The 23,028-nt window shown below is 46.3% G+C and overlaps 1 protein-coding gene across 1 annotated transcript; it reads right to left on the bottom strand.

Annotated features, from left to right (window-relative positions):
- Positions 1-10,512: 10,512 nt before the first annotated feature.
- On the bottom strand, positions 10,513-12,556 carry LOC136543255 (uncharacterized). Its single transcript, XM_066535751.1, has 2 exons — positions 10,611-12,556; positions 10,513-10,528 (listed from the first exon to the last, which is right to left on the bottom strand). The coding sequence occupies exons 1-2, from the start codon at positions 12,554-12,556 to the stop codon at positions 10,513-10,515; spliced, it is 1,962 nt and encodes a 653-aa protein (XP_066391848.1).
- Between the last annotated feature and the right edge of the window lie 10,472 nt (positions 12,557-23,028).

The raw sequence follows: 23,028 nt of genomic DNA, 5'->3' as shown, positions 1-23,028 counted from the left end.
GGGTTTGCAACAAATGCAATTGTTACAAAACAAATAAATCATGCAAGACTTCATTTGACACAAAATAATTATTAAATAACGTCAATTTCTCACCATCTTGTTAATGCGGCGTTGACGAAATGTAGGCTCAAACGCAAAATTGGCACACATCCAGTACCTCTACCTATATGTGTCCTCTTCATCGGACTTGGCTACCTTGCAAGGATCACCACACCAGCACATGGCCACTAGAACACCACTATGCAGAGGCAATGGGTCGAAGGCATTTCTGGTCTTCCGACCATAACTACAATTCAACCAATTTTGTTCTAAGAACCGAAAGCAAGAACATTAAACCCTAAACCTAGGGTTTCCCATTTGATGCACAACAATGAATGCATAATATCACAAGAGACGCTAAGGTTACCTTAGTTTCCTAGCTTTTCCATGCCTTGGCATCCTACGGTTGTATAATACATACAAATATTAAAAAGTGCATTAAACCCTAAGTAATGACGATTCTTAGGTTGAAAAATACGACTAATATATACCGAATCGATGTGAAAATAACTAGGAGGGGAGAGAGGATACCTTGCTCTCGAAGATCTATGGATCAAATCCAACTTTCCACGGTCCAATATGCTGATTTGTGAGGTAGGGCAAAGTGGGGAGAGAAAAACCCGAGAGGGAGGAGGAACAAAAGGAAGAAGCATTGGGCAGGAAGGGTGGGGGCTGGTTTAAAACACCATCACGGTGCCACAGATCTTGGCGCCAAGCTCGGCATCAAGGTCCATGGCGCCGAGCTGGCTGCCATGTCACCGCCAGCTCTGCCTTGATGCCGACGTGGCCCCAAGACCTAGGCACCAAAAACTATGGTGCCAAGACATGTAAGCTTGACACCAATTACTCTGGTGCCAAGGTGAGGGTCTATATTTTGAAAGCATACCTCCAGGGGCGTATTTGTGAAAAACTTTTTAAAAAAGGGCTAAAAAACAAAAAAAATCGTGCTCAAGGCCTTCTAGCTAATGGGAACCCATTATCTCATTAGTTATTCCAACCTAGCTAAACCCAGCTAAGTGGACAATGACCAAATTACCCTCTTATCTTTTTACACACTTGCACGCTCAGTCTTTGTTCCTACGCGAGAGACTTTTCTGTCTACCGCCGCCACCTCGACCTCCATTGCAGGCTCTGTCTTCTTCCTTAAACGCCGGCACCTCCGCAAGCACCATGCCTCCTCCCGCGAGCAGGCCACGCCGCCCGGGGGCACTGCTCTCGAGCAACTCAGCAGCGCGTGCCATGGATCCCTACCGTGGGGCCAGGGGAAGCCTATGACGGCTCCCCTGCAGCGGGGACGAGGGCCGGGCCGCAACCTCCTCCTGTGCGCGAGCCGAAAGAAGAGCCTTGAGAACACAAGGTTGATATGTGCCCTTATGGTTCGGATTTATGATGAGTGATTGTCAACATGATTCGTGTTTTGGGTTGACTTTAGGAACTAACTATGGCGTGAGTTGAGTTGTGCAACATGTCTCTTGACTTGTGGTGCGCAGGTGTGGAACTCGGAGGCGGTGGTCGATGGCGAGGTGAAGGTCAAGGAGGGACATGCCGTGCCAATGGACCGGGAGCGGTGAAGGACGGACGTGAGGATTGGACCGAGGGACCAGGAGGCTGGGTGACCAGCCGCGGTGGCTGACATCTGGGGACATCGACAAGCGCAAGTGTACATGGAGGAGTGACCGTGTTGACCGAGTCAAGACAGCAAAGAAGCAAGTCGAGCGGAGGCTCTAGAAGACTTGGTGGCTGAGCGGTCGAAGACGGAGGTGACACGCATCAAGTTGCGGGGACACGTATGGAGTACACTACTCGCGGGTGGTTTGGTGGGTTGAGCCTCAAAACCACCGGGTGGTAGTTTCACGGGTTTGTTCCGAGGAGGAATGGGGCGACATGTGGCGGAATCATGAAGGTTGCGTCAAGGCGAAGCAAATTCGTGAAGGAAGCGGGGCCATCCGATCGACTAAAAAATAGTTGGACCATAGCGCCCTCGGGTCAGTGGTTTGACACAAAAATATGTAGGGGCAAAACTGAGATTATGTAATAGCCCTATTAAATAGGATGAGGGTGCCCTCATCACCGTTACCCCTTCCATTTTCATTTTCTCCTTGCTCTAGGTTTTCCCCTCCCTTAGGATTTCTTGAGAGAGGTCCATAAATTCCAAATTTGTGTAACAAACCTATGATTTTCGAGTGGGAATGAAGGCCCAAATCCTCCAGTTGTCCTTTGGGATGTCAGCAGCGCTAGCCAGGCAGCTGAAGAAGAAGCTGCTACTTCTAGCTTTCCTACCGGCCCACCACCGATTTGGCCCAAGAGTGTCACGAAGCCCAGCTCGCGGGTGATTGGTCCATCCTGGATCAACTAGGAGACATAGTATAGTAGCAAAGTGGAATGGGGAGAGAGACATGAACAGAAAATTGTAAAACCCTAAATTGAGTTTTAATCATTCATCATAGCTCAATCGCTGTAATTCCTATTCTTCCTGCACTTTCTTCTTCCCCAGTGCCGTCGGGTGCTAACACCTGGTATTGGATGTCTAGTTCCAATCCTGGCCATTCCGACACCACCACCCGCTCCTCCGTCGCCGCCAACTCCGCACCACACCCGACTCAATCGCGCTCGCGGCACCATGGAACCTTCCCTAAAGCAAATCCTCGATGCGCTCAACTCCCGCTTTGATGAATTCGACTGCTGTCTCGATGACCGTGACTGCGTCTTCGCCTACCGCACTGGCTTTGTCGACTCCCGCTTCGCTGCGTTGGAAACCTCCATCTCCACCCAAGCTACCAGGCTCGAGCAGCGCTTGGCAGGGATCGAGTTGCAGCTTCCGGATCCGGTGTCTGCGTCCGTCGAACAGCACCTTGCCTCCCTCGAAGCATCCTTTGCTGATGGCCACGCCCACCGCCTCACCGATCTAGAGACCAGCAACGACGTTACCATTTAGCAGGAGTTCGATTTGTGGGTGGCCGCGCTTGAGAAGGTCTCGACGGATCTCGAAGCGTGGCGCCCAGGCATGGACGGTGTCCTGGACGACATCCAGAAGGATGTCCAGAAGCTGGTGAAGAACCTCGATCGCCAGGTGTTCGAAGAATCATCTCACCGCCCGGTCACGCTTCATTCACCACGGCGGTGACTGCGTTGGCTTTGGCGACCAGTCTGCACGCCACATTGCCCAGTGGGCACCGCGTCGACATGAGTACACGGGATGCTGGGTCCGGAGTCGTCACGACTTGGACCCATGTCCTGGCCAATGGTATGTCCCCTAACCATCACTCTCGTCTTCCTACATCTGAATTTCGTCCACTGCCTGCCATCATTCCGCCGCGCCTGGCGCCTAAGCTAGTTCACCATCCACCCCCACATCTATTTCGCCCCCCTCCACCACCCCAGCCCAATTTTCATCACAGACCCCTCCATCTCCATAATCACCCTCCTCTACCACTAGTTCACCCTCCCTACCCTGATCCCAACCATCCCAATCAGCTGACTAGCCGGCTTCCTAAACTTCCCTTTCCAACGTTCGACGGGGTCAACCCGAAACGTTGGCGTTCCCTATGTGAGAAATATTTCAACACGTATGTTGTTGATCCTTCTATTTGGATTGGTTTAGTCGAACACTATATGGAGGGTCCAGCAGTGATTTGGTACCAATCTATTGCCCCCCAGCTATCCTCGGCAACTTGGGATTCCTTCTGTCATTTGCTTCATGAACGATTCGATCGTGATCAGCATGAGCATCTCCTTCGTCAAATGTTTAGTATCCGTCAATAGACGTCTATCTCAGCTTATGTCACTGCATTTTCATAGTTAGTCGATCAGCTCATTTCCTTTTCTCCTAATGCTGACCCACTATTCTTCACTCAGCGTTTCATTGATGGACTTCGTTATGACATTAAAGCAATAGTTCTTGTTCAGCGTCCCGAAAATTTTGATGCTGTTGTTCATCTCGCTTTACTGCAGGAAGAGGTGGGCATGGCTCCTAATCCGTGAGCCCCGCGTGGAGGTGATTGGCAGGCTCCATTTCGTCCCTGACTGTCAGCGGCCACAGCTGCACCCGTGCCGTTGCCCCCGCCTCCACCATGTGCTAACAAGCTGGTGGCTTCTGCTGCTGCTGCTCCGGCTAGGGCGGCTCCTTAGCCAACCCACCAAACCATGGCGGCTGTCAAGGCGTATAGGCAGGCTATTGGTCTATGTTTCAAATGCAACGCTAGGTGGAGTAAGGACCATGTCTGTGCTCCTGAGGTTCTTCATGTAGTCGATGCTCTATGGGATTCATTTTCTTCCAAGGATTCATTGGCTGATTTTGTTGAGGAGTTTCTGCCTACTGAACAGTGTTGCTTAGCACTCTCCAAATCTGCACTTTCTGGTGTGCCAGCTTCTCGCTCTATTTGCTTCATGGGCTTGTTACAGTCAATACCAGTGTAGATTTTGGTTGACTCAGGCAGCTCATCTTCCTTTGTGCATGAAGCCTTGCTCCCTCGCTTGACAAGTGTTGTTTTAGTCCCAGTGTCTAGCTCCGTCTTGGTTGCTGGCAGAACTCAGCTCACCAGCTCGGCCGTGCCGCCTCAAGTTCCTTGGTTAGTTGGTGATTGTTCTTTTCAGTCTGACTTTAGGGTGCTACCGCTGGGCTCCTTTGATGTGGTGATTGGCATGGATTGGTTGGCAACATATAGTCCTATGCAGATCCATTGGCAGGAAAAGTGGATGGCGATTCCATACAATGGTTAGTTAACTGTGTTGCAGGAGCTTCCAACTTCCTTCCCTCAGCAGCTGTTGCTTCACATTGATTTAGTGGATGCCATCAAGGCAGCTGAACTGGATTTGCCGCCATTGCCAGTTGAGCTACAGTCCCCGTAGGTTGCTTATTCTAACTTGTTCGAGACTCCTACTTCCTTACCGCCATCAAGGGCCTGTGATCATGAGATACCCCTGATACCAGGAGCGGCACCTGTCCTCGTGAGACCTTATCGGTACCCACCGAAGCTCAAGGACGAGATTGACAAACAAGTGCAAGAGATGTTATCCTAGGGGTTGATTAGGCACAACCATAGCTCCTTCTCTTCCTCGGTACTCCTGGTACGCAAAAAGGATGGCGGCTACCGATTTTGTGTGGATTTCCGTCACCTCAACACCTCGACACTGAAGTCCAAGTTTCCTGTCCCGGTCTTCGACCAACTCATGGATGAGATAGCACATGCCCGTTGGTTTTCTACTCTAGATCTACGGGCTGGCTTTCATCAGATTTTGTTGCGCGAAGGTGAGGAATTCAAAACAACATTCCAGACCCACTTAGGCCAATACGAGTTTTGTGTGATGGCCTTTGGACTCACAGGAGCACCAGGTACATTCCAGGGTGCGATGAACGCTACCCTTGGTCCCGGACTACGCAAATTTGTCATTGTCTTTTTTGACGACATACTGGTGTTCAGTCCTTCATTTGAGTCTCATGTCACGCATCTTCAACAAGTCTTTGATTAGCTCCGGCGCGATCAGTGGAAGTTGAAGAAATCCAAATGCAGTTTTGCTCGGTAGTCCATATCCTACCTAGGCCACATGATTAGTGCAGATGGCTTGTCTACTAATCCTGCGAAGGTGCATGCAGTTGCCGACTGGCCGGTCCCATCCAATATCAAAGAACTCCGTGGGTTTCTCGGTCTAGCAGGTTATTATCAGAAATTCGTCAGACATTTTGGTATTCTTGCTAAGCCCCTAACTGAGTTGCTCAAGAAGGATCAAGTCTTTGTGTGGACCCCTGCTCATGCTGAAGCCTTTTCACTGCTCAAAGCTGCTCTCTGTTAGGCCCCAGTACTTGCTCTTCCCGATTTCAATCGGCCATTCCACATCGAGATAGATGCTTCTGGTTCAGGGATTGGAGCTGTTCTCCAGCAAGATAACCATCCTATTCCTTTTATTAGCAAGCCGCTTAGCAAAAGAAATCAGGGCCTAACTGTCTACGAGAAGGAATACTTGGCGATATTGTTGGTAGTGGATCATTGGCGACATTACCTTCTCCAAGCAGAGTTCTATATCCACACGGATCATCAAAGTTTAACACACCTCAACGACCAACGCCTTCATACCGCATGGCAACAAAAGGTGTTTGCTCGTCTAATGGGTCTCCAGTACAAGATTCTATACAAGAAGGGGACCGAGAATGGAGCCGTTGATGCCTTGTCTCGGCGTCGCCATCCCGAGCAAATTCTGGCTATCTCCTCTATCAAACATTAGTGGTTGGATGCTGTGGTGCTCAGCTATCAGGCTGATTCAGAGGCTACAAAGCTACTGTCACGGTTGGCCACAAACCCGGAGTCTGTTCCTCAGTATTCTCTGGTCCAGGATGTGATTCGCTACCGGGGGCGCATTTGGCTAGGATCTACTAAAGCCATCCAACAACAGGTCTTGGCAGCCTTTCATGCTAGCCCAATGGGGGTCACTCAGGAGCCCCAGCAACATACTCCAGACTGAAATGTCTATTCTTCTGGACCGGCATGAAAGCTGATGTCTAGCACATGGTGCAATCCTGTTCAGTGTGCTTACAGGCTAAACCTGACCGCGCTCGTTACCCAGGTCTTCTACAGCCTCTGTCGGTTCCTACAAGCTCCTAGGAGATCATTTCAATGGAAGGACTTCCAACATTAGGGTCTACCAATGCCATTTTGGTTGTTGTCGATAAGTTCTCCAAATTTGCTCATTTCATCGCGTTGAAGCACCCATTCACGGCCAAGACTGTGGCTCAGCTGTTCCTAGACAATGTCTACCGTCTTCATGGTCTGCCCACATCCATCATCTCTGATCGCGACAAGATCTTCACAAGTCTATTTTGGCAAGCTCTATTTAAAGTAGCCGGTGCTTCTCTCCGCCTCAGCTCTTCGTACCACACGTAGACTGACGGACAAACTGAACGGGTAAATCAATGCCTCGAGACCTTTCTCCGCTGTTTTACTCACTCCTGCCCTTCCCAGTGGCATCGCTGGTTGTCACTTGTGGAGTATTGGTACAATACATCCTTCCATTCTGCATTGGGCAAGTCGCCTTTCGAGGTCCTATATGTCTTTCCTCCTCGACACATGGGCCTGGATGTGGAATCGGTTGCTCCTGTCCCAGATCTGCAGTCCTGGCTTGCTGGTCGCGCACGCATGCAGAAGCTTATCCATCAACACTTGCTGCGTGCTCAAGACCGCAGGAAGCGTCAAGCAGACAAAGGTCGCTCAGAGCGAGTGTTTTCAGTGGGTGACAAGGTGTTTTTGAAGCTCCAACCATATGTACTGTCTTCTCTGATGTGCCGTGCGAATCACAAGCTGTCATTTCGCTTCTTTGGCCCTTACAAAATTCTTGAGAAGCTTGGCCAATGGCTTACAAATTGGAGTTGCCACCATCTTCATCTGTTCACCCGGTTTTTCATGTTTCCTAGCTGAAGCTGTCTCCAGGTGCTCAACATGTATCATCTGCATTGCCATCTGACTTACAGGCTTTCCAAGTTCCACTTGGTATTCTGCAGCGTCGCTGGACTTCGGGAGATCACCCCATGGAGCAGGGTCTCATCCAGTGGTAGCATACTCCACCTGAGTTGGCTACCTAGGAGCCGCTCATCACTCTGCGTCAGCAATTCCCGCGTGCGCCGGCCTGGGACATGCCAGCTCTGAAGACCTGGGGAATGTCAGCAGTGCTAGCCAGGCACCTGAAGAAGAAGCTTCTACTTCTAGCTTGCCTACCGGCCCACCACCGATTCGGCCCATGAGAGTCATGAAGCCCAGCTCGCGGGTGATTGGTCCATCGTGGATCAACTAGGAGACCTAGTATAAGTAGCAAAGAGGAATGGAGAGAGAGATATGAACAGAAAATTGTAAAATCCTAAATTGAGTTTTAATCATTCATCGTAGCTCAATCGCTGTAATTCCTATTCTTCCTACACTTTCTTCTTCCCAGCGCCGTCGGGTGCTAACACGGGATTCATATATTTTGTCTGTGATTTTCGTCACTGTGTTCTTGAGCTTTTCTCCATTTTCGTGCTTAGCTTCGATCTCGATTTCCCGAAGTTTGGGTAAATCCCAGGCAATGATTTTTGGGAATAGGTTTTAGCGTGGTGAATTTGATCTGTGCAAATTTTGGGAACGTTTCATGGAGCTTTGATTCGGATTTCGTTGTCCTTTTTGGAGCCCACCTTTTCTCTGTTCATGGCGGTCAGGTGCTCTTGGTCTCTGTTCGTCGTGCACAGGTTTCAGGTTGGGGGCATCGATGTGTGCAGCCATGAGTGAATCCTCACTGCATGCAGCTCTCGGTCCAGGACCGATCGATGCTTGTGCCCGTGCCCGTGCCCGCTGTTCTTCGTCGTGCTTTTCTTTCTTCTCTCTGCGTTGCATCTTGGCAGTAGGAGTCGGACCCCAAAAGCTCTCAGTTCGGTCCGTCTCCTGCTTGCTCTGCGTCGCTGAGCAGCCTCACCATCGCGGCTCCCTCCCTTCTCGCTCGCTCTCGCAGGTTCTGTAGTCGCGCGCGTGCAGCTTCCCGTCGCCGTGCGCCTAACCACCGAGCGGACACTCGCCCTCTCTACTGTGTGGAATTTTTTTTTATTTTTAACACTTTTTTTAAACTAATTTTAAATCTAACACTGTTTCTTTTTTTTTCTTCAAATCTAACACTTTTGCCCGCGCCTATTGCCACGGCGCGGCGAAACACCTGTGCCGCGCCATGCATGGTGGCGCGGCAAGACCGCTGACGTGGCGACGACCCGGCGTTGATTGGCAGACGTGGCGGCGCTGCCGCGCCGCAAATCTTGGCGCGGCAGGGCCGAATACAGGTGCCGCTTCCTCCTCTTTCCTTCACTCTCTCCCTCACTCGGAACCGTTTGAAATCGCGCCGCCGCCGCCAGTCCCGCTCGCTCACCGCCCCCCGCTGCGCTGCCGTTGGCGCCGGCGCCGCCGGCTCGTCCCTACCCCCCTCTCCCCCTCCGCACTGCCTCCCCTCTCTCCTCTCAGTCCCCAGAGCCGGCCGCCGTCTCCCCTCACCCCCGCCACGTTCATCGGCGCCGCCGGCCGGCCATTGCCACCAGCGGCCCCATCTCTCCCTCCCTGCCTCCCTCTCGTCCTTCCCCGCTCTCCCACCTTCTCCTGAGCCGGCCCTATCTCCCTCCCTCTCCTCGCCGTTGTCCAGTTTGGGCACTGTGCCAACCTTGGGGTGAGCCCTAATCTTCCACTGCCATTGTCAAGGTAATCCCCTTCTCCATTGTGTAGCTTGATTCGGATGTTTGTTAGTTAGGGTTAGAATTTAATTTTTTTGACTGATTAGTTAGGGTTTGGAATGTGATGAGATTATTTTGATTGTACTGTAGTTTGTAGTTGTATATTTAGTTAGTTGGTTTTTATTATTACAGCTAGAGTAGGTATTAATAATAGATTGGTTAGTATAGGTACTAATATTAATATAGTTAGTGTACTTAGTTATTATAGTTAGTCTAGTATAGTTAGTTATTATAGTTACTTAGAATAGTTAGTATAGGTGTTAACATTAGATTAGTTTGTATAGTTAGTATAGGTGTAGTTAGTAGGTATGGCGATTTGGACGACTTGATGAAGTTTTGTCAAGTGCTTTTGTATATGGATTGTTGTGTCCGAGTTTTTTACGGAGGAAGTGTTAGGAAAGAAGATGGTACGTTTGAGGATATGGATGAAGAATTAGAATGGTTTGATGAACCTCCTAGCTTCAACGACCTTTATGTCCGTTTGAATGCAAAGTTTGGCGGTGATTTCACACTGAAGGGGAGGTTTGATAGTGGGAAGTCTAGGTCACACTATGTGCTGATGCCCTTGCGCGACCCTGCTCACCAGTGGCGAATCTAGGATTTTGTCTCAGGGTATGCCACCAAAAAAATTTCATATGCAATTTGGTAAATCCATTTCAGCAATTCGGTAATAATTGTAAAATTGACAACATGATTCGGTATATATGCACTAAATAACACAATAAGGCTTAAATTCATGGATTAAGTTCAAACCATCCACTAAGTATAGTATAAATAGTTCAAAAGCCATATCAATAATTGAAATAAGGCATAAAAGAGAACCAGAGACTTACAATGCTATTTTTGTGACTATTTTATTCGACGCTTTCGAAGGGACATAAATGTATTGATTATATCATCTTCATCAACTTCAAAGAAAATATCCCGCTCAATGAAAGTGACTAGACAGTCATCCAGAAGACTATCTCCCATCTTATTTCTTAACTTTGTTTTCACAAAAACCATTGCAGAAAATACCCTTTCAACACTTGCCGTTGCCACAGGTAGAAGCAATACCAATTTGAGGAGCTCATAAACCATATCATACACTTTGTGCCTCTTTGTTTCAACAAGCTTAACTGAGAGATTAACAATATTGTCTAGACCTTTGAAGCTATCATCATGTCTCATGTCATCAATATAATTATCTAGCTGCAACTCAAGTTTGAGCAAATTATTATTTGAGAACTCCTTTGGGTAGAACTCAGCTAATCTACGTAGCTTCTGTGCATCAAAAGAAGCAAATGACTTGGAAGGACTGAAGGCCGACATACAAGACAACAACTCCATATTAATCTCATCAAACCGATTATCAAGTTCTTGACTTATTTGATCAATGACACCAATATATACTTCTCTTCTAAAGTGGTCATCATTGGTTTGCTTTTGGGCATGAGCTTTCCTTGCTGATTTTCCATAAGGAACATAATCACCATCCATAGCAGGAACTTCAACACCATGTTTATCGCAAAATGAAGTGACCTTCTCAAGAAAATTATCCCAACCATCAGACCTCAATTTTTGCATTCTTTTCTTTACCACATTAACAAGTGATATTGCATTAAGAATATCTTGGTCCCTTCTTTGCAAACACTCAGATAACTCATTTGTATATCCAAGAATAATATACATTAAGTGTGCAAAGAAAACATACTCAAAGTTCTCAAACGCTCCGGTCATAAAATGTATTTTGGTCCAATCATCCTTATATGCAGGATCATCCCCAAGATCAACTAGTACATCATGGATTGCTTCATACATAGTAATGATGCTACATATAGTTTTGTAATGAGATCCCCATCGAGTATCTCCAGGCCTAGGCAAACCCATCTCTTGATGTAATCCAGTTCCAGATTCAATTTCACCACAGTCAAGTGCTTTCTTGACATTCTCAAGCCTAGCATTTCTAAGCATGTCATGACGCTTATAGGAAACTCCAACAATATTCAACAAGATAGATATTTGATCAAAAAAAGTCTTGCAATCAGTATTTCCCTTGGCAACAGTAACAAGAACCAATTGGAGTTGATGAGCAAAACAATGAATATAATAAGCAGAAGGTGATTCTTGCATGATCAATGTTTTCAACCCTTTAATATCTCCTTTCATGTTGATAGCCCCATCATATCCTTGACCATGGATTTGAGTCATAGTCAAGCCATGACTAACAAGTAAAGCTTCAATTGCATCCTTAAGTGATAAAGAGGTAGTATCATCTACATGAACAACTCTAATAAAATGCTCACATGGCCTTCCTAATTTATCAACATAACGTAAGCAAAGAGCTAGTTGTTCTTTATGTGATATATCACTAGACTCATCAGCTAAAATTGCATAGGGCTCATCACCAAGTTCTTCAATTATTCTCTTTCTAGTTTCTAGGGCACAACAGTGAATAATTTGCTTTTGTATGTCTGGGCTAGTTAAGGTACAGTTACCTGGAGCATTGTCCAAAACATACTTCTTCACTTCTTCACTATTTCTGGCAAGAAATTTCAAAAGTTCAATGAAGTTCCCTCTGTTGCTAGATTCTTCACTTTCATCATGTCCACGAAACGCCAACCCTTGATGCAAAAGAAACTTGATACACCTAAGTGAATAAGTCAACCTTTTCTTATAAAGATGAAGATCCTCATCACTCCACTTCTCAATATTATAATCAATTGCTACCTTGGGATTTGTAAAGCCAATGTATCTCTCTTGAGCTGCCATATGTGCCTTAGAACCCATATGTTTGCGAAGTGCTTTCTCTCCTATATTCCAATTCTTCCAGCCATCAACAATAAATGTGTCTGACCCAGTACCCTTCTTAAACAAATAGCATATGAAGCAAAACACAGCATCCTTCTTAATACTATACTCAAGCCAATCATTATTATACATCCAACAATAGTTGAATCCCCGATCCCTGTCTGAAATCTTTCTTTTTGGAAAATCATGTGCAAAAGGTTTGAATGGACCTTTAATAATATATGCTCTTCGAATTGCATCTTGATCATTAACAGGATATTTTAGAATAGGATGTCTTTCACCTGGATCATGTGGAAGGCGATTGGTGTCATAAACTCGTGGCAGTGAAGACGGTTGTGGCGGTGGCATAGGATTTACAATTTCCTCAACTACTCTATCATAAATTTGCTCTTCCACCATAGGTTCAATCGGATCAGGATTAGAAGTAGCAGCTGCTGCTGCAGCCTTCTTCTTTGCTGCATGCTTCTGAAAAAGAGATGCAATGCCCCCGTTTCTCTTCATAACTGCATAAATATTACAAAGAACACAATGCCAAATAATTAAATAAATTGCGCTTGCACGATTGAACTCTCAGATGCGATTATGGATCACTCACATGATATGAGTACTGAACAAAAGATCAATCAAGATCGACTCTGATGTTGAGAAAAATCCTCCACCTCGCCGCGTGATAGATGATTCTATAATTTTAGCGCTAAGCAATTAGCAATTAAAGTACACATGAATTTTTTTAAAAAGCCGAAGAACAAAGATTGAATCTCACCAGAACAATTGTGATCACAAATTCGCAGACTATTAGATCGAGTAGGAGAGTGAAGGAAAAGCAGCAGCTGGATCGTCCGTGCACCACCGCCAAGGAGGCGCCGCTGGGCGAGGGTGAGATCCGCAGCCTGTGTGCCGCCGCCAAGGACGTGTTCATGCGGCAGCCCAACCTGGTGGACTTGGACGAGCCCATCAGCACCTGCGGCGACGTGCACTTATGTGAACGCCTTCTTTGCTGCGTGGGCCGCGTGGGGTGCCTCAAGTGGGCCTTTCGTGGTGGCGTGATGCATTCTAGGTAAGTTTTTTTTTATTTTTTCTTTTACATAAATACAAATGCAAATACGTACACAATATATAATAGTATATTCATCCGTGCCGCAGGGTATGCCAGTGCATACCTGGCATACCCTGTGCCTTCGCCACTGCTACTCACTGGTCCCGCTACAATAGGGTGGTCCAAGTTTCCAATGTGCCCATGCCTGAGGTGGTGGTGGAGAATGGGTACATGATGCATGATCTCCATGAAGGGCCATCCAATGATGGTGTTGGAGGCAATGAACAAGATTGGTGGGTGGAAGGGGAACCAACTCAGGGTAATATGGATTTGGACGGTCAGTTGACGCAGGAGCAGCTTCATTCAACCCTAGCAGGCTGTATAAACAATGACTTCGATGTGAACGAGTTCGAATGGGAAGAGGAGGAGCAGAAGGAGGAGGACAGGATTCGAATGATGACCAAGGAGGTACAGATGCTATGCCAACACCGGTTCATGCCATGCCAGTACCGGTTCATGCTATGCCATTACCAGTACCAACTGAGGTACTTCATGCTATGTCGACTCAGGGTAGGCTAGTCACAGATTTGCCAGAGGGTGATACCCCCTATGATTCATGTGAAAGAATTAGCAAAGCACAACAGTACGTTCCACCACCACCTTACATAGAGACAGAGCTTATGCAACTGAGGTGGATGAACGTACCTTTCAGTGGCGTTCCGAACTATAGGGATGTGAGCATGACGAATATGGCAGTCTATGCCACCGGTCTGTAGATGTGTAGGAAATCATTGTATGACCATGAGAATGAAATCCTTAGCAAGGGGATGATATTCAATACAATGTCAGAGATGAAGTTGTTCCTTCGGGACTATGCTGTGTATCACCATAGGCCGTACACTGTCACTCATTCGGACTAGGAGTTGAGGTACCACGTGATATGCAAAAATGGTTGTATGTGGAGGTTAAATGCACGAAAGAGACAGAGTGATGGCAAGTGGAGGATAAGTAAAGTGGTCCAACCCCACATGTGCCTATCAAATAAGGGGAAGGAAAATCATCAGCAACTCACTGTATGTTACCTTGCCCGTCGTATATTGGGGCTCGTTGAGGACAATAACGACATTACAGTGTCTTCGTTGCAATAGTCCATATCCGGATTCGTCAAGTATGATCTGAAGTACAGAAAGGCTTGGTGTGCTAAGCAAATTGCCCTGGCTATTCATTGGGGTAGTTGGGAGGAAGCGTACAACAGGGTTCCCCAAATATTATGTGCAATGCATTACTACAACCCTGGCTTGAAATGGTTTGTAGACACCGGAGGGATGTATTTTCGGGACCCATTGAGGCATGTCCTATATCGTGTGTTCTGGTCGTTCGCGTAGATGCAACATGCATTCTAGTTTTGTCAGTCAGTCGTACTTGTTGATGGCACTTTCTTGACCGAAAAGTATAGGGGCACCTTGATGAAGGCTGCTGCTGTTGATCCGGAGGACCATATAGTACCCATGGCTTTTGCATTGGTAGAGGGAGAGAACAATGAATCGTGGTCATGTTTCATGCGGCTTCTACGTGTACAAGTGCTTGGCCCATCTCACACTGTATGTTTGATCTCGAACCATCACCCAGGGATTCTTAATGTTGCAGGTGAACATATCGATGGGTTCACGCCTCTAGTGCACAGATGGTGCATGCAACATTTTACCGCTAATTTCTGGCGGTGTCAGAGGAAGAAGGAGGTTTGTGACAAGGTAAAAGCCCTATGTTGTGTACGTACAGAGCACCAGTTCAAGGAGACAACGAGAGAATTAGACAAGATGGTAAATGAAGTGGGCAAGGCCTTGTTAGAGGCACATATGGAACATAAGGCTAAGTAGGCGTTAGCATATGATGAGGGTGGTTTCAGGTACGGCATCATGACCACCAACTCATTAGAGTCTTTCAACCGTGTGTTCACCAGAGTTTGGTCGTTGCCTATGTCTGGAATTGTTGAGTTTTTGTTTCAAAAGTGCAACGAATATTTTGTCAAGAGGTGGGAACTTGCGCAGAGGAATCTAGCTAAGCATGGGCGATTTGGAAAGGCCGGAACAGAACATTTGAAGGAGGCTGAGGAATTGGCCAAGTAGCATACCGCCGAGCCATATGGACCTCGCCGGCATGTCTTTAGTGTACGGGGGAAGGGTGGCACAAGCTTGGGCAGTGAATGTTGTGGTGGACAGAACTACCGAGTTGATCTTGACAAAGTAGAGTGCTGTTGCAACGTCCCTCAGATCATGCATGCACCTTGCTCTCACATGATCACCGCCTGCAGGGTCCGCGGATATGACTTTGAGGCTCTGCCATACATGTCACCCTTGTATCTCCATTCGAACACCCTTAGTATATGGGAGAAGAGCTTCAAGCCGTACCTTGACTCGACATAGTGGCCACCTTATCATGGTTATGACTACATGCCGCATCTAGACCTAATGAAGGTAGGGAAGGGTAGGAGGAAGAAGAAGTGACTCAAGGGGGACATGGACGCTATGAGAGGATATGGTGAAGACATGTACGGAGGGGGAGACTTCAACGAGACCCGTGGCAGGAATCTTTGCTCTGTTTGCAAAGAACCTGGTCACAAGGCTAGCAGGCATAGAAGACGAGGGCAACAGATCCATATATAGAACTTGCTTATTTTCCTAGTGAAGTTGTTTAATATGTTTGTTAATGTTACTTTCAATATATACATGTGCTTTCATATTGTGTTCCTGTTTCATAACAAGTAGTCTAAATTTTGCAATGCTACTTAATGTTAATTTCAATATTGTATTATTGATAGTGTTTGTTCTGACCCTTTGTTTATCAATTTGTAACAGGATGGCCCCTCCCATGCAGCACCCGATGTACCCCCTTCTTGAGGTGGAGTACGACGACAAGCACCGAGCACACTTGTTGACCGACACTGACGCAGAGGTGGTCTTGCCTCCTTTGAGGCCACGCACACACACTAGGTCACCTAGTGGGACCAGCGTTATGCGCCGTACATACGGCGTGCCGGCTTCCTCGAGCTTGTCCATGTTGTCAACTACGGTCTTACGCCCCTTGACCTAGCACTACTCAGTGCAGTTGTAGACAGGTGTGAGTCCCTTCATTCTCCATAAACATTCTTATAACAAAATTGAGGTAACAAACAGTCATTCTATTTTCATAATGCAACCTCACAGGTGGAGGCCTAAGACCCACTCGTTCCACCTACCTTGCGGCGAGATGACCATGACCATGCAGGATGTGAAGGATATCTTTGGCCTTCGTTTGGGGGGACTTCTAGTGACAGGTATAGTTGACAACGATCACTGGAGAGAGCTGGTAGCTCAGTTCTGTGGCTTTCTTCCACCAGATGATGAGGTTTCCAAGAAAAATAAGTAAGCAATTGAACTATATTTAATACTTGCATTGCTTTCCTGCAGCCATCGGGTCTCATTGGCTTTGGTGAATTTCAGGAAAACTTCCGATGTTTCATCGTCGTGGATCATAGAGTGCTTTGATTACTTGCACCCACAGGCTGATGAGGTTGAGATCGACAGGTTCGCTAGAGTGTGGCTCTGACACTTCCTTGGTGCTTTCCTATTCCTAGACACGTTGGGCAACACCATCAGCTGGATCTTCTTTGACATACTATGCCAGCTGTAGGATAACATAGCGGCGTACAGCTGGGGCAGCGTGGTCCTGGCATGGACGTATCGACAGCTATGTATTGCTTGTCGTCGCACCTCTAGGTAAGCAAACCTTGGGGGTTGCTCCTACCTACTCTAGGTTTGGTTTGGAACGATGGCCCTTTGGGAGGCCCGTTCTTAATGGTTTGCCTGTAAGTACTTCGGTTCACTATTTTCTTTGAGGCAGTTACATATAATTAAATTATGATTGGCTAATTCATTGTCGTGTTCAATGTAGCATTGGAACGGGCAGGATACACTACCTACTGCTCTATATATCTAGAAGGAAGCAGAGTTAGAGGGAATGCGAGGCGCAAGTATATGGAGTACATGGACTGTCTCGACATCCTGACATAGCACCAGGTTACGCTCGCTTTAGTATAATACATGTGTCTTGTTGGATGTACACTATATCACAAGCTAACTCAATTACAAAATGTTTAGGTGCATTGGTGTCCTTGGGATGCTCTAGAGCTCCTAGACTATCTGAGTCCTGTCACTAGGGAAGAGTCCGACGTGTATCGCTGCAACATCCCTCTTATTTTCTTCGACTTGGTCGAGATCCACTTGCCAATCAGTGTTTGCAGGCAGTTCGGTAGAATTACAGGCTACCCACCACCACTTTACTCCACCAACCAAGAATTGCACGGGTGCATTATCGATTAATAATAAAGCTACAATTGTGAGGTGTGTGTGGTAGAACTAACTATTGTTTTGTTGTAGGTATGACCATAGGAAGAGGTACAAGACCAAGGATTGGCGTGTGACGCACAACGCGTACATCCAGTTGGGTAGAATAGGGAGCGGCAACCGGTCAATGCGGGTCCCCCACACGACCAGCACACCTTCGATGAGTACCTGTGGTGGCTTCACAGGTCTACGAGGACACATATCAAGCCCCCCTACACTGAGGAGGTGAAAGCTCTAGTTTGGTTTTGGTGAATAGATGAACCCCTAAGTGCTAACCTAGTTTATCAAAGTGATTATGAGATAGGTGGCACATTGCAAGTGGTGAAGCAAATGAAGATCATGACATGATGATGGTGATGCCATGGTGATGATCAAGTGCTTGGACTTGGCAAAGAAGAAAGAGAAAAACAAAAAGCTCAGGGCAAAGGTGAAATTGATAGGAGTTTTTTGGTTTAGTGATCGAGACACTTAGTGAGTGTGATCACATTTAGGATCGATTGCCGTACTATTAAGAGGGGGGAAACTCATATCAAAATGCGGTTACCAAAGTGCCACTAGATGCCCTAACTCATTGCATACGCATTTAGGATCTAGTGGAAAGCTAACACCCTTGAAAATGTTTGTGAAAATATGGTAACAAACGTGCACAAGGTGATACACTTGGTGGTTGGCACATTTGAGCAAGGGTGGAGAAGTTGGTGAAGTGAAGGAGGTGATAGTCTCTGAAAAACAGTGACCGGACGCCGGTCACGTGGTGACCGAACTCGGGAAGCAGCGTCCGGTCAGTAGTGGATCAGTGGCGCGGTCTCGGTCTTGATGACCGGACTCTGGAGGCATTGTTGACCAGATGCAGCGAAGGTGAGTCCAGTCACTGCTGACATATGATGATGATGGTGGCTTTGGAGAAGGCATGAAGGGACAGAGAAGACCAGACGCTGCAGTGAGTCCGATCATGGTGGACCGGACGCGTCCGGCGTGAAAAATCGGCTCTGGAACCTTACTAGAAATGACCGGACTCCAGTGATGGAGCGTCCGGTCACTTTGAGCAGTGCATCCGGTCGCAACTTAACATGTGGTGCGAAGCTAACTAGCCATTGAGATCATGTGGATGAGGTTAAACCGTGGGGCCATGTGGCGCGCATCGCGCGATTGGACGCTGAGTGGTGTGCGTCTAGTCGTCCTGACCTGCACGTCCGATCAGGGCGTAGTGGGATGCTCTATGAGCCCAACGGCTCTATTCGTTGGGGGCTCTATTTAAAGGCATGTGGCCGGCTCTAGCTTATACTCTTGGCCATTTGCATTAACATAGCAACCTTGTGAGCTTAGCCAAAGCCCTCCCACTCATCTCCATCATTGATTAATCATCTTTGTGGGATTGGGAGAGAATCCAAGTGCATTGCTTGAGTGTTTGCATCTAGAGGCACTTGGTGTTCGTGTTTTGCTATGGGATTCGCTTGTTACTCTTGGTGGTTGCCGCCACCTAGACAGCTTGGAGTAGCGAGGATCGTCGAGCAGAGGTTGGTGATTGTCTCCGGCTCTGATCGTGGTGATTGTGAGGGGTTCTTGACCTTTCCCTGGCGGAGAGCCAAAAGGTACTCTAGTAAATTGCTCGTGGCTTGTGTGATCCTCATCTTGTGTTGGTTGTGCGGCACCCTATTGAGGGTTTGGCGTGTGATTCCAATTAGCGTGTGAACCTCCAAGTGAGTGAATCGCCACAACGAGGACTAGCTTGCCAGCAAGCAAGTGAACCTCGGTAAAAATTCATTGTGTCATCATTTGATTCCGAGGTGATTGGTCTTCATTGGTATTCATTCTTGTGATTGATTGGTTCATTCCTCGACTCGGCGGTATAACCATCTTGCTCTCTCTCTCTCTTTACATTACCGCAAACTAGTTGTCAAGCTCTATAGTGTAGCTAGTTGTGAGAGCTTGTTAGGTTGGTTAGTGTGGCTCTTTAGTTAGCCTTTGAGAGCATACTAACTTAGTATAGTGACATAGCCATTGTGTGGATAAAGACTATAGAAACTAGAATTGTGGTAGGTGGCTTGCAATTTTTAGTAGGCTAGCGCAACACTCGCTTCGCCTCATATTTGTCTAACCGGTTTGCTAAGTGTTGTTGTAGAAATTTTAATAGGCTATTCACCCCCTCCCCCTCTAGCCATTAGGACCTTTCAGGTGGTATCAGAGCCGAGGTCACCGTGATTTGAGGCTTAACAACCTTCGGTGTCAAAATGGCTCAAATCAACAACACAAAGAAGCCACCCCTATTTGATGGCTCCAACTATCCCAATTGGAAGGCTAAGATGACAACATATATCAAGTCAATCAATAGGAAGGTTTGGAAGGTGGTGGAGACCAAGATTGGGATTGATGATGAAGAGGCTCCCACCGCCGCCAAAGAGATGCTACTTGAAAACAATGACACTGCTCTTAGTGCCATCCATGATGCTTTGGATGAGAGAACGTTTGAGCAAATCAAGAACATTGAGAGAGCTCATGAGGCATGGAAGAAGTTGGAGGAATCATTTGAGGGTACTCAAGCCATGAAGGGTGTAAAGGCATACATTCTCAAGGAGAAGTTTGCAAGCTTCAAGATGAAGGAGGATGAGAGTGTGCCGGAGACGTTCCATAGGCTTCAAGTGCTAGTCAATGATCTCAAAGAACTTGGAGAAGAGGTGAAGGACAAGGACTTCTCCCAGAAGTTCTTGAGATGCTTACCTTCAAGATTTGGCACATTGGTCACTATTCTAGTGAGGAGTGGTTTGGACACCATGACACCAAACTAAGTGTTGGGAGATATAATGACCGATGATACATATAGAGATGATGATGACAAGGAAGAAAAGAAGGAGAAGAAAGATGAAAAGAAGGATGAGAAGAAGAAGAGTGTGGCATTCAAGGCCACATTATCCAAGGGCAAGGCAAAGCTAGAATCATCAAGTGAAGATGAAGACTTGAGATTTGATGAGATGGATGATGAGAAGATGGCTCTCTTTGTCAAGAGATTTGGCAAGTTTATGATGAAGAAGGGCTACCATGCTAGAAGAAAGAAGTCTTCATCCAAGAACAAGGAAGAGTCAACAAGGTGTTTCAAATGTGGAAGCAAAGATCATCTTGTTGCTCAATGCCCATACAATAGTGACAATGATGATGACAATAAGAAGAACAAGAAGAAGGACAAGAAGGAAAAGAAAGAGAAGAACGATAAGATGATCGTCGAGAAGAAAAAGAAGGGTGGTTCATATGTGGTCACTTGGGATAGTGATGCTTCCTCAAGTGATGATGATGATAGTGATGATGACAAGACCACCAAGAAGAAGGCACTTGCAAGCATTGCTATCAATGAGAAACATTTTCTCTTCGACACTCCATCATGCCTCATGGCTAAGGCCACTAAGGTACAAACTTGTGATGAGGAACATGATAATGAAAATTAAAATGAAAGTGATAGTGATAATAATGAACCAACTAAGGATGGACTACTTGACATGCTAGATGATGCTAAAGAACACTTTGACATTAAGAGAAGGGAATTTAAAAGCTTGCATAAGGAACTAATAGCCCTTAAGCAAGCCTTTGATGAGCTCAATGCATCTCATGAGAGGCTAGAGGAAGCCCATGAGAAGCTTGGCAAGGCTCACAAGAAGCTTGAAAAAAGCTCATTCCTCTTTGCTTGATGAGCAAAATAAGAAGAAGCATGTTGAGACATGTGATGTAGGCATAACTTGTGATATAATTGATGAATCATTCCATAAGCCTATCATTGTTGCTCCCACTAACCCTTCTTGTAGTACTTCCACTTCCACCTCATCAAGTAGTGATGGTTTCACTTGTGATGCCTCACTAATGGTTGAGAATGAGACTCTCAAGAAGGAGGTCAATAAGCTCACTCACACCTTGGCTAAGGCCTGTGGTGGTGAGGACCGCTTGCTTATGTGCTTGGGTAGCCAAAGAGCTTCTCTCTACAAAGAGGGATTGGGCTATACCCCCAAGAAAGGCAAGGCGGCCTTTGCTCCTCACAAGACTAGTTTTGTGAAGAGCAATGGTCGGTTTTGCACTAGTTGCAAGCAAGTTGGTCATGTAGAGAAAAAGTGCATGAAAAAAAAGCCAAATGCTAATGTATCCTCAATTTAGATTAATTCTTTCTATGTGCTTACTAAGGGTACAAATGGTGTGAAAGCAAAGTTCATTGGTACACCATGGATGGGCTCAACGAAGAAAGCCATTTGGGTGCCAAAGAGCTTGGTCACTAACCTTCAAGGACCCAAGCAAGTTTGGGTACCTAAAAAGAATTGATCTTCTTTTGTAGGTCAATTACAAAGCTAGATTAAGGCAATGGGTTCTTGATAGTGGGTGCACTCAACACATGACCGGTGATGCAAGAATGTTCAACTCAATCAACACCGATGGCAATGATGGTTATGATAGTATTATATTTGGTGACAATGGCAAAGGCAAGGTCAAAGGGCTTGGTAAGATTGCAATATCCAATGACATGAGCATATCCAATGTGTTGCTAGTAGAGAGCTTGAACTTCAATTTGCTATCCGTGGCTCAATTGTGTGATCTTGGATTCAAATGCTTATTTGGGGTAGATGACGTAGAGATCATAAGTGTAGATGGATCTAACTTGATCTTCGAGGGCTTTAGATATGAGAATCTATACTTGGTTGATTTCAATGCTAGTGAAGCTAATTTGTCAACATGTTTGTTCACTAAGTCTAACATGGGTTGGTTATGGCATAGAAGGCTTGGTCATATTGGAATGAAACAATTGAATAGATTGGTCAAGCATGACTTGGTTAGAGGCTTGAAAGATGTTGTGTTTGAGAAGGATAAGCTTTGTAGCTCTTGTCAAGCCGGCAAACAAATTGGAAACACCCATCCTAAGAAAAGCATGATGAGCACTAGTAAAGCATTTGAGTTATTGCACATGGACTTGTTTGGGCCAACTCAATACACAAGCATTGGTGGTAACAAATATGGCTTTGTGATAGTGGATGATTATACTAGATACACTTGTGTATTCTTTCTAGTGGACAAAAGTGATGTGTTTGCAACATTCAAATCATTTATCAAGGGCATTCACAATGAGTTTGAAACAACCATCAGGAGAGTTAGAAGTGACAATGGTAGTGAGTTCAAGAACACTAGAATTGATGAGTTGTGTGATGAATTTGGAATTAGACATCAATTCTCGGCCAAGTACACTCCACAATCAAATGGCCTTGTTGAGAGAAAGAATAGAACACTCATTGATATGGCAAGGTCTATGCTTAGTGAGTACAATGTGAGTCAATCTTTTTGGGCCAAAGCTATCAACACGGCTTTGAAGGGTCCTAATGGCAAGAGGGGGGGTGAATAGCCTAATAAAATTTCTACAACAACACTCAACAAAAGGATTAGACAATTATGAGGCGAAGCAAGTGTTGCGCTAGCCTACTCAAAATGCAAACCACCTACCACAGTTTTAGTTTAGGTAGAATCTATTTGCACAATAGCTATGACACTACTCTATGTTAGTGTGCTCTCAAAGACTAACTAAAGAGCCACAC

The sequence above is a fragment of the Miscanthus floridulus genome, chromosome 3 (genome assembly GCF_019320115.1).
Source record: "Miscanthus floridulus cultivar M001 chromosome 3, ASM1932011v1, whole genome shotgun sequence".
NCBI classification, from domain to species: Eukaryota; Viridiplantae; Streptophyta; class Magnoliopsida; order Poales; family Poaceae; genus Miscanthus; species Miscanthus floridulus.
This window is presented reverse-complemented; position numbering and strand designations above follow the sequence as displayed.